This window comes from Engystomops pustulosus, chromosome 4 (assembly GCF_040894005.1).
Source record: "Engystomops pustulosus chromosome 4, aEngPut4.maternal, whole genome shotgun sequence".
NCBI classification, from domain to species: domain Eukaryota; kingdom Metazoa; phylum Chordata; class Amphibia; order Anura; family Leptodactylidae; genus Engystomops; species Engystomops pustulosus.
Window position 1 is genome coordinate 13,207,330 of NC_092414.1, and position 17,225 is coordinate 13,224,554.

Below are 17,225 nucleotides of genomic sequence, written 5' to 3' on the forward strand. Positions count from 1 at the left end.
CTCCTAGGAAAAGAACACATGCCAAGGGATATGAAAGAAAAAAATCAGATCGGAATACAGCTGTAATGATATTTGATAGATAGTGAAGACAAACACAGAAGTCACATCCATCATGTATAACAAGGAGAAGAGCAGACATGGCAGAGTATGCAGGAGAGGGAGGGGGAAATGACACGGGGAATGAAGTTATGATGCTACATGAGAGCTAGTGAAGACAGCAGCATCCTGGACACTCAGTCCTAACATCCAGCATGTTTGATTGGGAGGAGAGCATATATGGCAGAATGTGCAGGAGAGGGAGGGGGAATTACACTGTCCTCCGCATCAGTATCTGTTACTACTAGGAAAAGAACATCTCTCAATGACTGTAAAAGGAGAAATCAGACTGAAATTAAGCTGTAATGAATAGATAGTAAAGACACACAGATCTCACATCCAGCAAGTATTACTAGGAGAAGAGAAGATATGGCAGAGTGTGCAGGAGAGGGAGGGGGAATCACATGATCCTCAGCATCTATTAGTACTATGAAAAAAACATCTCTCAAAGTCTGTGAAAAGAAAAATCAGACAGGAATAAAGCTGTAATGATACATGATAGATAGTAAAGACAAACACAGATCTCACATCCAGCATGTATAACAAGGAGAAGAGCAGACATGGCAGAGTGTGCAGGAGAGGGAGGGGGAAATGACACATGGAATGAAGTTATGATGCTACATGAGAGCTAGTGAAGACAGCAGCATCCTGGACACACAGACCTAACATCCTCAATGTTTGATTGGGAGGAGAGCATGTATGGCAGAATGTGCAGGAGAGGGAGGGGGAATTACACTGTCCTCAGCATCAGTATCTGTTACTACTAGGAAAAGAACATCTCTCAAGGACTGTGAGAGGAGAAATCAGACTGAAATTAAGCTGTAACGGATTGATAGTAAAGACACACAGATCTCACATCCAGTAAGTATTACTAGGAGAAGAGAAGATATGGCAGAGTGTGCAGGAGAGGGAGGGGGAATCACATGATCCTCACCATCAGCATCTATTAGTACTATGAAAAAAACATCTCTCAAAGTCTGTGAAAATAAAAATCGGACAGGAATAAAGCTGTAATGACAGATAGTAAAGACAAACACAGATCTCACATCCAGCACGTATAACATGGAGAAGAGTAGACATGGCAGAGTATGCAGGAGAGGGAGGGGGAAATGACATGGGGAATGAAGTTATGATGCTATATGAGAGCTAGTGAAGACAGCAGCATCCTGGACACACAGTCCTAACATCCAGCATGTTTGATTGGGGGGAGAGCATGTATGGCAGAATGTGCAGGAGAGGGAGGGGGAATCACACTGTCCTCAGCATCAGTATCTGTCAGTACTAGGAAAAGAACATCTTTAATGGGCTGTGAACGGAGAGGCTGTTATGATATATGTTAGATAGTGAAGCCACACAGATATTACATCCAGCATGTATTACTAGGAGAAAAGCAGATATGGCAGACTGTGCAGGAGAGGGAGGGGGAATCATGCTCCTTAGCATCAGTGTCTGTTGCAAGCACAAGGTAGAGGAGATATCAAATGGGCTGAAAGAGGAGAAATAAGTCAAGACACATGTGATACTGAACACACCAGGATCCTGGTACCCTAGATTTCACATCTCTACTTCTAGAAGAGCAGATATGGCAGAATAAGCAAGGGGAGGGAGGGGGAAATCACATGTTAGTGTCTGACAGCACAAGGAAGAGGAGACAAAAGATTTTCAAACTCCATCTACCTCTAGGGGGAGAACACTGCTCAGGTTTCAGTTTATACAGTCCAAGGGTTGAAAGCTGGGTGTTATGGGATACATGTACAACGTGTAGCCTGGTCCCACTGTCTTCTTCTCATCTGTTAGAAGCCTTCTTAAAGACTGGTCCTGGATGTACAAGAACATAACTACTATAATACTGCAACCTATGTACAAGAATATAACTACTATAATACTGCCCCCTATGTACAAGAATATAACTACTATAATACTGCCCCCTATGTACAAGAATATAACTACTATAATACTGCCTCCTATGTACAGGAATATAACTACTATAATACTGCCTCCTATGTACAGGAATATAACTACTATAATACTGCCCCCTATGTACAAGAATATAACTACTATAATACTGCCCCCTATGTACAGGAATATAACTACTATAATACTGCCCCCTATGTACAAGAATATAACTACTATAATACTGCCACCTATGTACAAGAATATAACTACTATAATACTGGCCCCTATGTACAAGAATATAACTACTATAATACTGCCCCCTATGTACAAGAATATAACTACTATAATACTGCCCGCTATGTACAGGAATATAACTACTATAATACTGCCCCCTATGTACAAGAATATAACTACTATAATACTGCCACCTATGTACAAGAATATAACTACTATAATACTGCCCCCTATGTACAGGAATATAACTACTATAATACTGCCCCCTATGTACAGGAATATAACTACTATAATACTGCCCCCTATGTACAAGAATATAACTACTATAATACTGCCCCCTATGTACAAGAATATAACTACTATAATACTGCCTCCTATGTACAAGAATATAACTACTATAATACTGCCCCCTATGTACAGGAATATAACTACTATAATACTGCCCCCTATGTACAGGAATATAACTACTATAATACTGCCCCCTATGTACAAGAATATAACTACTATAATACTGCCCTCTATGTACAAGAATATAACTACTATAATACTGCCTCCTATCTACAAGAATATAACTACTATAATACTGCTCCCTATGTACAAGAATATAACTACTATAATACTGCCCCTATGTACAGGAATATAACTACTATAATACTGCCCCCTATGTACAAGAATGTAACTACTATAATACTGCCTCCTATGTACAAGAATATAACTACTATAATACTGCCCCATATGTACAAGAATATAACTACTATAATACTGCCCCCTATGTACAAGAATATAACTACTATAATACTGCCCCCTATGTACAAGAATATAACTACTATACTACTGCCCCCTATGTACAAGAATATAACTACTATAATGCTGCCCTCAATGTACAGGAATATAACTACTATAATACTGCCCCCTATGTACAAGAATATAACTACTATAATACTGCCCCTATGTACAGGAATATAACTACTATAATACTGCCTCCTATGTACAAGAATATAACTACTATAATACTGCCCCCTATGTACAAGAATATAACTACTATAATACTGCCCCCTATGTACAAGAATATAACTACTATAATACTGTCCTCTATGTACAAGAATATAACTACTATAATACTGTCCTCTATGTACAAGAATATAACTACTATAATACTGTCCTCTATGTACAAGAATATAACTACTATAATACTGACCCCTATGTGCAGGAATATAACTACTATAATACTGCCCCCTATGTACAAGAATATAACTACTATAATACTGCCCCTATGTACAAGAATATAACTACTATAATACTGCCCCCTATGTACAAGAATATAACTACTATAATACTGCCCCTATGTACAAGAATATAACTACTATAACACTGCCCCCTATGTACAAGAATATAACTACTATAATACTGCCCCCTATGTACAAGAATATAACTACTATAATACTGCCCCCTATGTACAGGTATATAACTACTATAATACTGCCCCCTATGTACTAGAATATAACTACTATAATACTGCTCCCTATGTACAAGAATATAACTACTATAATACTGCAACCTATGTACAGGAATATAACTACTATAATACTGCCCCTATGTACAAGAATATAACTACTATAACACTGCCCCCTATGTACAGGAATATAACTGCTATAATACTGCCTCCTATGTACAAGAATATAACTACTATAATACTGCCCCCTATGTACAAGAATATAACTACTATAATACTGCCCCTATGTACAAGAATATAACTACTATAATACTGCCCTCTATGTACAGGAATATAACTACTATAATACTGCCCCCTATGTACAGGAATATAACTACTATAATACTGCCCCCTATGTACAAGAATATAACTACTATAATACTGCCCCCTATGTACAGGAAAATAACTACTATAATACTGCCCTCTATGTACAAGAATATAACTACTATAATACTGCCCCCTATGTACAGGAATATAACTACTATAATACTGCCCCTATGTACAAGAATATAACTACTATAATACTGCCCCTATGTACAGGAATATAACTACTATAATACTGCCCCCTATGTACAGGGATATAACTACTATAATACTGCCCCCTATGTATAAGAATATAACTACTATAATACTGCCCCCTATGTACAAGAATATAACTACTATAATACTGCCTCCTATGTACAGGAATATAACTACTATAATACTGCCCCCTATGTACAGGGATATAACTACTATAATACTGCCCCCATGAGGTGTAGGTGGAGGTTACACGGTAATAAGAGAACACTTCATTTACACTTTATTAACCTAAAATGTCGGACAGAGAACAGTAGTTTGCAACGATCTATGTAATAATGTTACAAATCAAACGTCACAGGATATGTCATGACATATGAGCTGATATATATTTATATCTATATATTTGTGGATGTGACGCGATGTCTTCTCGTGTGGTTTTTATTATACGGTATTTTAGGTCACGTGGTCTTCTCATTAAAAAATAATAATAATAATATATTAGTCGATGGATTTTCCACAATGATGAATAAGTTAGAAGGTTTGTGCCCGGGTGGAGACCACACACTCGTTGGCTGGAGGTTCCAGTCTCTGTTTCGTGTTGGTGGCTCCACAGATTCCAAAATAAACCCCAAAAACAAAGAAAAAAAACATCGGTGAGGTTGATAACACTGTGCCGGCCTTCGAGTCCTTCCTTTGGGTGGGCCGGCGGAGGTCTGACCAAAGGTGAGGAGATAGGACAATGGACAGGATCATGCGAGAAAGAGAGAGAGGGCTCCACGTGGGGCGACCACCTCTGCCATCCTTCACCCCCGACCTTCGTCGTCCTTCAACACGTGGCAGTTTCGTGGCAAGTCTCGTTAGCCCTTGAGAAACTGGAAAGTGCACCCTATACTGGAAATCTTTCATGGAAGGGGGGTGCCTCTTCCCACCAGTTTCCTTCTTGGCTTCCTGGTTGGGTTGACGACCTTCTCCAGGAACCTTTCGGCTATGTGTGACTCTTCTCTTCAACCATTTGCTGCCCTCGTCAAACTGCTGTCTCCAAGTCTTCGTTGGAAAGAAGTTGCTTCGCTTGAGAAGTTTCCAAGTATGATACAAGTTCAGAGTCTCCCGCTTCCTGGGCTATGTCCAGAGGGGTTTGTCCCTGGAAGAAAGAGTCATGAGTCACAAGAAGTTCAAGAGGAGTATTCGACCCATAGAAGAGTCAGAAGAAGGTCAATCTGGGAATGTGCTCGTAGAAGATCTGAGAAGACCTCCAACTAGCATTGGTAAGAACCTTGACATTCCTCTAGCTGGTGGAGGCAAGGTGAAGCCACCAAACTTCTAATCCACTTGGAACCGGGCACATGTGGACCATCTTAATTCCTAGGAAGCTAAATCACTAGGGAAGTCCTGAAGATCTCCATTGTTCAATAGATGCCACCTCAATCATTCCAACACCGCTCCGAGAAATCAGTCCTTTTAGTTTCAGCAACAGACAACACAATGTAAGAGTTGATGTTGGGGGAGGTGGTGGATGGTCCTCTTTAAGGGGTTCTACATGAGTTGTCCAATGATTTAGCCTACTAGGACTTAGGAATGTCCACACGCGTCATATTCTAAGTGGATTAGAAGTTTGGCTTTACATTGCTTCCACCATCTAAAGGCCCAATCAGGCCAACTCTTATGCTTGAAAATTCTGAGTCTACAAGAAGAAGGCCCAACTCCATGAGGAACCCAGTTGTGCTTGGAAGTTCACAAATATGTAAAGGAACGTGATGGATCGAGGTGAACCTATGATGCCAACGCTAGGTCAAAGTTCTTACCAATGCCGGTTGGAGGTCTTCATCTGAAGACCTACTCAGATCTTCTATGGGCACAGATTTTCAAAAAGTTCCTGGAGAAGGTCTACTGTCTAGTAGGTGGCACCAGGCTCCAATCAAAGCCCACCCAATTAGTTTAATTAGTATATTGGTGATGAAACATTATGGATTGAACGAGTTGGAGATGGTGGAAGTGGAGAAAGGTCCACTCAGACTATGTAAGACAGCTAACCCAAAAAGTGACGTATTAATGGTCCTGGAGCAGAAGATAAATGGTGCGGTCTATAGTTGAGCCCCCCCAAAAATGAAGTAACCATCAGGTGCCCAAGATGGCCATGATGATTGAAGACTTAAAAGCCTACAGAGATATTGCAACGCTGTAAGGGGGCTACATCCCCCTGCATAACTATTTTCCATGACAATTGGTTGACAATTTACCTTAGAGTCCCTCTTCACCAAACAGGCACTGGCATCCACAAGAATTTGGCAAACTTGCCGGTGTCCCTGGAAAGCAGCTTTGTGCAACGCCGTCTCTCCTCTACAAAGACAAGTAAATCCATAGGGTCAAACATCAGCCAAGAATGGTCCCATGTACAGTATACGAGGTATATCTAACCCTGAGGGACTGGATGATGGGGGTTTATTTGGATGGGTTAATATAAGTGATGGTATAGACTTACGTGGGTCTGTCCACCATGTCCAGAAGATCTTCAGGTCCTGAAAGAGAGAAAGAGAAGACAACGTGAGTGGGGATTTTAAGAGAAACTTTTGTCTTAGAAAAACCCACTTAAAGTGCTCAGTAGAAATGTTGGGTAGAAGCATAACCTAAGGTTTATGAATCCTTGGCTGGTCCTAATCAACCAGATTGTTGGGGAGTACAGTATGTTAGGAAACAAGAACTAAGAAATTTGGGAAAAAAGTAGAGGTAGAAGAATACACCAAGCCATCCTGACACCATAATGTAGGAGAATGTGGTGACCTTTCATAAAACATAGACTTGCTCCAAGAAAACTCTTTCACTGAAGCTTTGAGTCTACAAGACTCTAAGGTCCAACTCAACGGAGAACATGGTTATGTTTTGAAGACCACAAAGATAGAAACTAACTTGTTGGACAGAGATGGCCCAAACAGGCCAAACCTTATACTTGACGATTCTGGGTCTACAAGAAGAAGGCCCAACTCCATGAAGAACACAGTTGGAAGTTCACAAATATGTAAAGGAACGTGATGGATCGAGGTGAACCTATCATGCCAACACTGGTCTAAGAGTCTACTAGAAGATGATCTGACTGAATGGAGAACCCAGTTATGCTTGGAATACCTCAAAGGTAAAAGGTAACAAAGAGCAACCACGCCAACCTTCTACTTCACGACAGAAGCTACAAGAAGAGACCTAACTCTATAAAGAACTATAGACTATAAAGATGAAAAGTAACGAGATGGGTCAAGATTAGAGATGAGCGAGTATACTTGTCCGAGCTTGATGCTCGTTCGAGTATTAAGGTACTCGAAATGGCTCTTTGCTCGGACAAGTATTTCCCCTGCTCGAGATCGAGCATTTAATTAAAAAAACACAGTGAAGAACAATGAAGAATAGAATAAAAACAGTGAACACAGGATCATTTAAGTGAAAAATAGATGTTCTGCTCATCTGCTTACTTGTCGGGAGATACGCGCGGAACAAAATAGTATGTGAAGAACAATATATATGTGTGAAGAACACATTGAAGAACACGGGGAGTAGCACAGAGACACCAGGGAGGACAGCAGCACGGAGACACCGGGGAGCAGCACAGAGACACCGGGGAGCAGCACAGAGACACCGGGGAGCAGCACAGAGACACCGGGGGAGCAGCACAGAGACACCGGGGGAGCAGCACAGAGACACCGGGGGAGCAGCACAGAGACACCGGGGGAGCAGCACAGAGACACCGGGGGAGCAGCACAGAGACATCGGGGGAGCAGCACAGAGACATCGGGGGAGCAGCACAGAGACATCGGGGGAGCAGCAGCATGGAGATATCGGGGGAGCAGCAGCATGGAGATATCGGGGGAACGGACAGAACGGAGACATCGGGGGAACGGGCAGAACGGAGACATCGGGGGAAAGGGCAGAACGGAGACATCGGGGGAAAGGGCAGAACGGAGACATCGGGGGAACGAGCAGAACGGAGACATCGGGGGAACGAGCAGAACGGAGACATCGGGGGAACGGGCAGCACGGATACATCGGGGCAGCGCGGATACATCGGGGCTTGGGCAGCGCGGATACAACGGGGCTGGGGCAGCGCGGATACATCGGGGCAGCACGGAGACACTCGGGGAGGGGCAGCACGGAGACACTCGGGGAGGGGCAGCACGGAGACACTCGGGGAGGGGCAGCACGGAGACACTCGGGGAGGGGCAGCACGGAGACACTCGGGGAGGGGCAGCACGGAGACACTCGGGGAGGGGCAGCACGGAGACACTGGGGAGCGGCAGCACGGAGACATCGGGGCAGCACGGAGACACCGGGGAGCGGCATTACGGAGACATCGGGGCAGCACAGAGACATCGGGGCAGCACGGAGACACCGGGGAGGGGCAGCACGAAGACACTCGGGGAGGGGCAGCACGGAGACACTCGGGGAGGGGCAGCACGGAGACACTCGGGGAGGGGCAGCACGGAGACACTCGGGGAGGGGCAGCACGGAGACACTCGGGGAGGGGCAGCACGGAGACACTCGGGGAGGGGCAGCACGGAGACATCGGGGAGGGGCAGCACGGAGACACTCGGGGAGGGGCAGCACGGAGACACTCGGGGAGGGGCAGCACGGAGACACTCGGGGAGGGGCAGCACGGAGACACTCGGGGAGGGGCAGCACGGAGACACTCGGGGAGGGGCAGCACGGAGACACTCGGGGAGGGGCAGCACGGAGACACTCGGGGAGGGGCAGCACGGAGACACTCGGGGAGGGGCAGCATGGAGACACTCGGGGAGGGGCAGCACGGAGACACCGGGGAGCAGCAGCACGGATCCCGACAAGTAAGCAGATGTGCTGAACATCTGCAATCTATTCTTCACTGTGTTTTTCACTTAAATGATCCTGTGGTCACTGTTTTTATTCTATTCTTCCCTGTTCTTCACATCTGCTAACTTGTCGGGAGATAATATATGCGCGGAACAGTGAAGAATAGATTGTAGATGTTTGCATACATCTGCTAACTTATCAGAAGACATTCTTTTTCAGTTAAATAACACATTTTATTCCCGAACCATGGTCCCTTTGAAAAATGCTCGGGTCTCCCATTGACTTCAATGGGGCTCGTTATTCGAGACGAGCACTCGAGCATCGGGAAAGGTTTGTCTCGAATAACGAGTACCTGAGCATTTTAGTGCTCGCTCATCTCTAGTCAAGATCATGGTCCAGAAGGAGATGACTTCCACTTGAAGACCGAATCTACAAGAAGGCATAACCCTTAAGCAGAACACATTACTCTTGGAAGACCACAAAAAACGATGGAAATGTAAAAAGATTGGATGAGAATAATCTTCCACCAACTCGAAGACTGAAGTTCTGAGTCTACAAGAAGTAGGCCCAAGAACATGAATAATCTATACGATCTTAGAGGATCACAAACATGAAAAGTAATAAAATGGGACAAGCTGGACACTCCCACCATAAGACTGAGTCTACAAGAACATTGCCAGACTCAAGTCAACCCTTCAATGGACAACTGAAGCTCCGTCAGAAGGTGGTCCAACTCAACGGAGAACACAATTGACCTTAGAAAACCACAAAAATCCAAACAATCCAGTCGTTCTTCCACTTGAAGACTGAAGGTGGTTCAACTTATTCGGGGACTAAGAGGGAAAGATTAAGAAGATGCCACCAAGAAGCCTGAAGAACCCAACGAAAGTCCATCACAAGGTTCTTCAGAATCAAACCCTTAGAAGGACCATCTCAATGACCCTCCTCATTTGACTCAAGGACATATCATTCGAACTTTTAAGATGAAACATTCAAAAATCCAAATCCAATAAAAAAGATCAATGCGTGGATGATCTGGAGAAGGTCTTCAGAGGACCATGGACATCATTAAGAAGATTAAAAACCACTTATCCCTCGTAGATAATGAGGAGTCTGGAGATTTCAGATGATTTGTGCCACATAAATAATTGATGGTTTCAATACCAGACTCCGGGAGGGGCAGGGGGGGGCGGTGGGGCTCCGATGGTCTTTGGCCCCACAACTCCTTTCTAATGTAAATCCTCAAGTAAAAGGGGGCAACACAAAAGATCTTCTCGATTTCCCCGGTTCCTGGATGTGAGCCGCCCGTAATTACTGACACTGATCTACCCCGGGGGACTTCAAGGAACCTGAGGCCTCGCAGATGGGAGGTGAAGAACCAGGAGGCCCCGGTAACGATTTCTTGAAGGTTCAGAGGAGGAACCATCACAGGAGCTCGGTGCTTGATGTTGACTTCTTAAGGAACAGATCTTCCAACCAAACCAGATATGGATCGGAGAATGTCCCATGTCATCCTTCAGTTGTTTTGTGGAGCACTGGGAATTCGGCTGATCGCTGAGTGTGACCACTTACCCTCCTCATCTTCCCAGGAGCCCTCATTGATGGTACAACAATCCCTACTGTCACCTACGGACAGTTAACCCTTCAAATCATAGCAAAGCTACATGAAGTGACATCATAGCGTGTGGTGCGATGTCACTAGTCCAGGAGGTATAATGTGGCCCCTGAACCTAAAACAGTAGATAGGAGCTACTGAGGCAGTACCGTATGCAGTATATAGCAGTGGTGGCAGTATAGTGTACAGTATATAGCAGTGGTGGCAGTATAGTGTACAGTATGTAGCAGTGGTGGCAGTACAGTATATAGCAGTGGTGGCAGTACAGTGTACAGTATATAGCAGTGGTGGCAGTACAGTATACCGTATACAGCAGTGGTGTCAGTACACTATAGAGCAGTGGTGGCAGTACAGTATATAGCAGTGGTAGCAGTACAGTATATAGCAGTGGTGGCAGTGCAGTATATAGCAGTGGTGGCAGTGCAGTATACAGTATAGAGCAGTTGTGGCAGTACAGTATATAGCAGTGGTAGCAGTACAGTATATAGCAGTGGTGGCAGTACAGTGTACAGTATATAGCAGTGGTGGCAGTACAGTATACAGTATACAGCAGTGGTGTCAGTACACTATAGAGCAGTGGTGGCAGTACAGTATAGAGCAGTGGTGGCAGTACAGTATACAGTATAGAGCAGTGGTGGCAGTACAGTATAGAGCAGTGGTGGCAGTATAGTGTACAGTATATAGCAGTGGTGGCAGTAAAGTATACAGCAGTGGTGGCAGTACAGTATACAGTATAGAGCAGTGGTGGCAGTACAGTATATAGCAGTGGTAGCAGTACAGAATACAGTACAGAGCAGTGGTAGCAGTACAGTATATAGCAGTGGTGGCAGTACACTATATAGCAGTGGTAGCAGTACAGTATAGAGCAGTGGTGGCAGTACAGTGTACAGTATATAGCAGTGGTGGCAGTACAGTATATAGCAGTGGTAGCAGTACAGCATATAGCAGTGGTGGCAGTACAGTGTACACTATATAGCAGTGGTAGCAGTACAGTATAGAGCAGTGGTGGCAGTACAGTATATAGCAGTTGTGGCAGTACAGTATACAGTATAGAGCAGTGGTGGCAGTACAGTATATAGCAGTGGTGGCAGTACAGTGTACACTATATAGCAGTGGTAGCAGTACAGTATAGAGCAGTGGTGGCAGTACAGTATATAGCAGTGGTGGCAGTACAGTATACAGTATAGAGCAGTGGTAGCAGTACAGCATATAGCAGTGGTGGCAGTACAGTGTACACTATATAGCAGTGGTAGCAGTACAGTATAGAGCAGTGGTGGCAGTACAGTATATAGCAGTGGTGGCAGTACAGTATACAGTATAGAGCAGTGGTGGCAGTACAGTATATAGCAGTGGTGGCAGTACAGTATACAGTATAGAGCAGTGGTAGCAGTACAGCATATAACAGTGGTGGCAGTACAGTGTACACTATATAGCAGTGGTGGCAGTACAGTATATAGCAGTGGTAGCAGTACAGTATACAGTATAGAGCAGTGGTGGCAGTACAGTATATAGCAGTGGTAGCAGTACTGTATACAGTATAGAGCAGTGGTGGCAGTACAGTATACAGTATATAGCAGTGGTAGCAGTACAGTATAGAGCAGTGGTGGCAGTACAGTATATAGCAGTGGTGGCAGTACAGTATACAGTATAGAGCAGTGGTGGCAGTACAGTATAGAGCAGTGGCGGCAGTACAGTATACAGTATAGAGCAGTGGGGTCAGTACAGCATATAGCAGTGGTGGCAGTACAGTATACTTTGTATAGCAGTGGTGGCAGTACAGTATACAGTATAGAGCAGTGGGGTCAGTCCTGCGGTGACATCCCCAGGGGCGGGTGCTCTGTAGCTATAACTTTCTAATAATCCTGGCGCTGCTCCCACAAGACGCCGTCACCCACATCCCGGGCAGCGTCACCCGGGCATCGCCACTCAAGCGTCCCAAATCCTCCTCCTCCAGAGCGGAGACAAAACAGGGAAGAAGCTTTAGAGGAGAGGCCATTAGCAGGCTGTCAGTCAGTGCCCAGCGGGTGCCCGGCCTGTGAAAGGAGGGAGGAGGGGGAGGAAGCTGCAGGAGACGCCACATACAAAGAGGACCGGGGGGAAAATACCCACTGAAAAGACCCCACTGTGAAAAGATGGCAGCCAGGGACAGGCAGCTGAGGTCAAGGCCAGCCGCTCCTTAACCCTTCCATCCCTGCACTGTCCATACAGATGTAGCAGAGCCGAGCGCGTCCGTAGATGCAGAGCTCACACTGCTCGGCTTGTTACTCTTATGTAGCTGAGCTGAGTTTGTCAGGGGTAGCAGAGCTGACAGTGCTTGTTTCTACGTCTTAGTCTAGTGTAGCTGAGCCGAGTTTGTCGCTAGTAGTTTGTGTGGACGAGAAGAGCTGAATGCGATGTAGTTGTGCCGAGGCTGCGCGCTCTGCTGTGCGATGGTTGCGCCATCCTCCTCCGGCGCTCACCGTTCTCCAGGATGTAGGACACGATATCCGTGTGCCCCGCGCCCGCCGCCAGGTGTAGCAGGGAGCAGCGCTCCGGTCCCTGGATCCGTAAACTCGCTCCTCTCTCGCAGCACTCCGTGACCTGCGGGGGGGTAAAACACAGAGGATGAAACCAAAACTGAGCCTGCAGAATGGACATACACAACAAAAAGAATTCCAGAATTCCCTCTTTTATGCAAAATCTCACCCCTTTACCTAAAAAAATCTCCTACAAAGTCATGTGACAATGAGCAGAGAAGAGTCACTTTTTACCCGAGACAAGTAAAGTTTAGTGGTTGCAGGGGGAATGGCACTTCGACTCTGTGGCACCTAGGAACATTCTGCTGGTGTCATATTAAAGATATGTGTCTCATCTTATAGATTGCATCAGGTTTGTGGTTCTGGGAGCTACAGAACGGGACAAAAAGCCGGGAATTGGATTTCTATCTACAGCTCCCATTCCCAACTGTGTTTTTAACTGGCATTATATCCAGTTCTGCAGATCACAGATCTGAAATCCCGATGAGATCAGAAATTGAGATTTTTATCTGTAATATGACACCAGCAACAAGTTTCTAGGTGCTACAGAAAAGAAGATAGGGATTGCCTGAAGTGATGCTCCCCTGCAACCACTAAGCTTGACTCATCTCAGGTTGTGATGTGATAGATGAGATTCTTATCTTTAATATGACACCAGCAACAAGTTTCTAGGTGCTACAGAACAAAAAATGTTGAAAATGTTAAAAATTGTAATGCAGAGCTTCCCCTTTAAGTAGAGTGTAAGCTTTGATGTAGCAGAGTCTCTATCATAGGTGTCACATTATGTCGTTAAATCAATCAACGTCAGGAACAAAAGGGGCGCAGGAGCCTCGACCAGACGAAGCGCAATTGTCATAATGGCGGGAGGGAAATTGAGAGACCGCTGTGAATGGAAGCCGCAATTACGGGAGGCCGGTGGTTTCTCCTCGATATAACTGCCTGTCATGTGAACAATGGCCGAAAAATGCTCGAGGGTGGAGGAAAATCAGCCGCGCCCCAGCCCCGCCCCCCTCATATCCCCCCACTATGCAGTAGCCACGATCAATACGAGATGTGATTGTATTATGGCTGACTGATACAAGTTGTGGGGGGAGGTAGGTATTTGATCATAGAGCTAACGGGAGCGGGGGGGGGGGGGGGGCGGGAGATCCCACCATGATGACACCCATGAAAAGTTCTTCAACTTTCTAATGTACTTCAATTATCAACTAAGATCAGGCATCAGGGTAGAGGTGAGATGTCATACTCCTAAATCAGACCCCAGACCAGACCTGAAAATCAGACCCCAGACCAGACCCTGAAAATCAGACCCCAGACCAGACCTGAAAATCAGATCCCATACCAGACCTGAAAATCAGATCCCAGACCAGACCTGAAAATCAGACCCCAGACCAAACTCTGAAAATCAGACCCCAGACCAGACCTGAAAATCAGACCCCAGACCAGACCTGAAAATCAGACCCCAGACCAGACCTGAAAATCAGACCCCAGACCAGACCTGAAAATCAGACCCCAGACCAGACCTGAAAATCAGATCCCAGACCAGACCTGAAAATCAGATCCCAGACCAGACCTGAAAATCAGACCCCAGACCAGACCTGAAAATCAGATCCCAGACCAGACCTGAAAATCAGATCCCAGACCAGACCTGAAAATCAGACCCCAGACCAAACCCTGAAAATCAGACCCCAGACCAAACCCTGGAAATCAGACCCCAGACCAGACCTGAAAATCAGATCCCAGACCAGACCTGAAAATCAGATCCCAGACCAGACCTGAAAATCAGACCCCAGACCAGACCTGAAAATCAGATCCCAGACCAGACCTGAAAATCAGACCCCAGACCAGACCTGAAAATCAGATCCCAGACCAGACCTGAAAATCAGATCCCAGACCAGACCTGAAAATCAGACCCCAGACCAGACCTGAAAATCAGATCCCAGACCAGACCTGAAAATCAGATCCCAGACCAAACCCTGGAAATCAGACCCCAGACCAAACCCTGGAAATCAGACCCCAGACCAGACCCTGAAAATCAGACCCCAGACCAGACCCTGAAAATCAGACCCCAGACCAAACCCTGAAAATCAGACCCCAGACCAGACCTGAAAATCAGACCCCAGACCAGACCTGAAAATCAGACCCCAGACCAGACCTGAAAATCAGACCCCAGACCAAACCCTGAAAATCAGACCCCAGACCAGACCTGAAAATCAGATCCCAGACCAGACCTGAAAATCAGATCCCAGACCAGACCTGAAAATCAGATCCCAGACCAGACCTGAAAATCAGATCCCAGACCAGACCTGAAAATCAGACCCCTGACCAGACCTGAAAATCAGACCCCAGACCAAACCCTGGAAATCAGACCCCAGACCAAACCCTGAAAATCAGACCCCAGACCAGACCTGAAAATCGGATCCCAAACCAGACCTGAAAATCAGACCCCAGACCAGACCTGAAAATCAGACCCCAGACCAGACCTGAAAATCAGATCCCAGACCAGACCTGAAAATCAGATCCCAGACCAGACCTGAAAATCAGATCCCAGACCAGACCTGAAAATCAGATCCCAGACCAGACCTGAAAATCAGACCCCAGAACAGACCTGAAAATCAGACCCAGACCAGACCCTGAAAATCAGACCCCAGACCAGACCTGAAAATCAGACCCCAGACCAGACCTGAAAATCAGACCCCAGACCAGACCTGAAAATCAGACCCCAGACCAAACCCTGAAAATCAGACCCAGACCAGACCTGAAAATCAGACCCCAGACCAGACCTGAAAATCAGACCCCAGACCAGACCTGAAAATCAGACCCCAGACCAGAGGCGAGACCTGAATCAGTATTTATAGAGTGAGCACCACGTGTGAATACGTCTCCTATAATTTGGTCACAATGTAACAATCTTCTATGCTGTATGTGTCAGCCAGGTACACCTGTACATATGATCGCCCTCTAGTGGCAGCAACAGGCAGGGGAAAAAACTAATCACCGCCAACAGGTGACAGATGGTACTGCAACCGCCTGCACATCTCCTAAACAGCAACCACACTGTGAGCTACATCTCTGCGACCTTGGTCAAAATCCTCTCCAGGAAAGACCCTCCTCCCCCTTGTCTGATATTCTGGTCACCCCCCCCACACTGCCGGGACATTACTAGGAACTTCTCCTTGACATTCCAACTCCTGGAGCCACAATATACCAGAGGGAAGGACATGATGTGCGAACAACCAGATAGATCCTTCCTGTCTGCCCACATCTGGTGGATTAGAGTAGTAGTATGCAGGATAGGAGTAGTAGTAGAACGGTGCAGTGCCCATATATACAGGATAGGAGTAGTAGTACTGAGCTGTGTCCATATATACAGGATAGGAGTAGTAGTACTGTGCTGTGCCCATATATACGGTATAGGAGTAGTAGTACTGTACTGTGCCCATATATACAGGATAGGAGTAGTAGTACTGTGCTGTGCCCATATATACAGGATAGGAGTAGTAGTACTGTGCTGTGCCCATATATACAGGATAGGAGTAGTAGTACTGTGCAGTGCCCATATATACAGGATAGGAGTAGTAGTACTGTGCTGTACCCATATATACAGGATAGGAGTAGTAGCACTGTGCTGTGTCCATATATACAGGATAGGAGTAGTAGTACTGTGCTGTTCCCCTATATAGGATAGGAGTAGTAGTACTGTGCTGTGCCTATATATACAGGATAGGAGTAGTAGTACTGTGCTGTGCCTATATATACAGGATAGGAGTAGTAGTACTGTGCTGTGCCCATATATACAGGATAGGAGTAGTAGTACTGTGCTGTATTCATATATACAGGAAAGGAGTAGTAGTACTGTGCTGTGTCCATATATACAGGATAGGAGTAGTAGTACTGTGCTGTGCCCATATATACCGGATAGGAGTAGTAGTACTGTGCTGTGCCCATATATACAGGATAGGAGTAGTAGTACTGTGCTGTGCCCATATATACAGGATAGAAGTAGTAGTACTGTTCTGTGCCCATATATACAGGATAGGAGTAGTAG

General features: G+C 45.6%; 1 protein-coding gene across 10 annotated transcripts in view; it reads right to left on the reverse strand.

Annotated features, from left to right (window-relative positions):
- Positions 1 to 4,500: 4,500 nt before the first annotated feature.
- DGKI (diacylglycerol kinase iota) overlaps positions 4,501 to 17,225 on the reverse strand; it is a 223,620-nt gene continuing 210,895 nt past the window's right edge. For all 10 annotated transcript variants that reach the window (XM_072145184.1, XM_072145182.1, XM_072145181.1 and 7 more), the window contains 4 exons: positions 13,121 to 13,241; positions 6,717 to 6,753; positions 6,475 to 6,574; positions 4,501 to 5,378 (listed from right to left, as the gene is read on the reverse strand). In XM_072145184.1, coding sequence (XP_072001285.1) covers positions 5,262 to 5,378; positions 6,475 to 6,574; positions 6,717 to 6,753; positions 13,121 to 13,241 — 375 coding nt within the window. In that variant the 3' untranslated portion in view covers positions 4,501 to 5,261. The remainder of the gene's footprint in view (positions 5,379 to 6,474; positions 6,575 to 6,716; positions 6,754 to 13,120; positions 13,242 to 17,225) is intronic.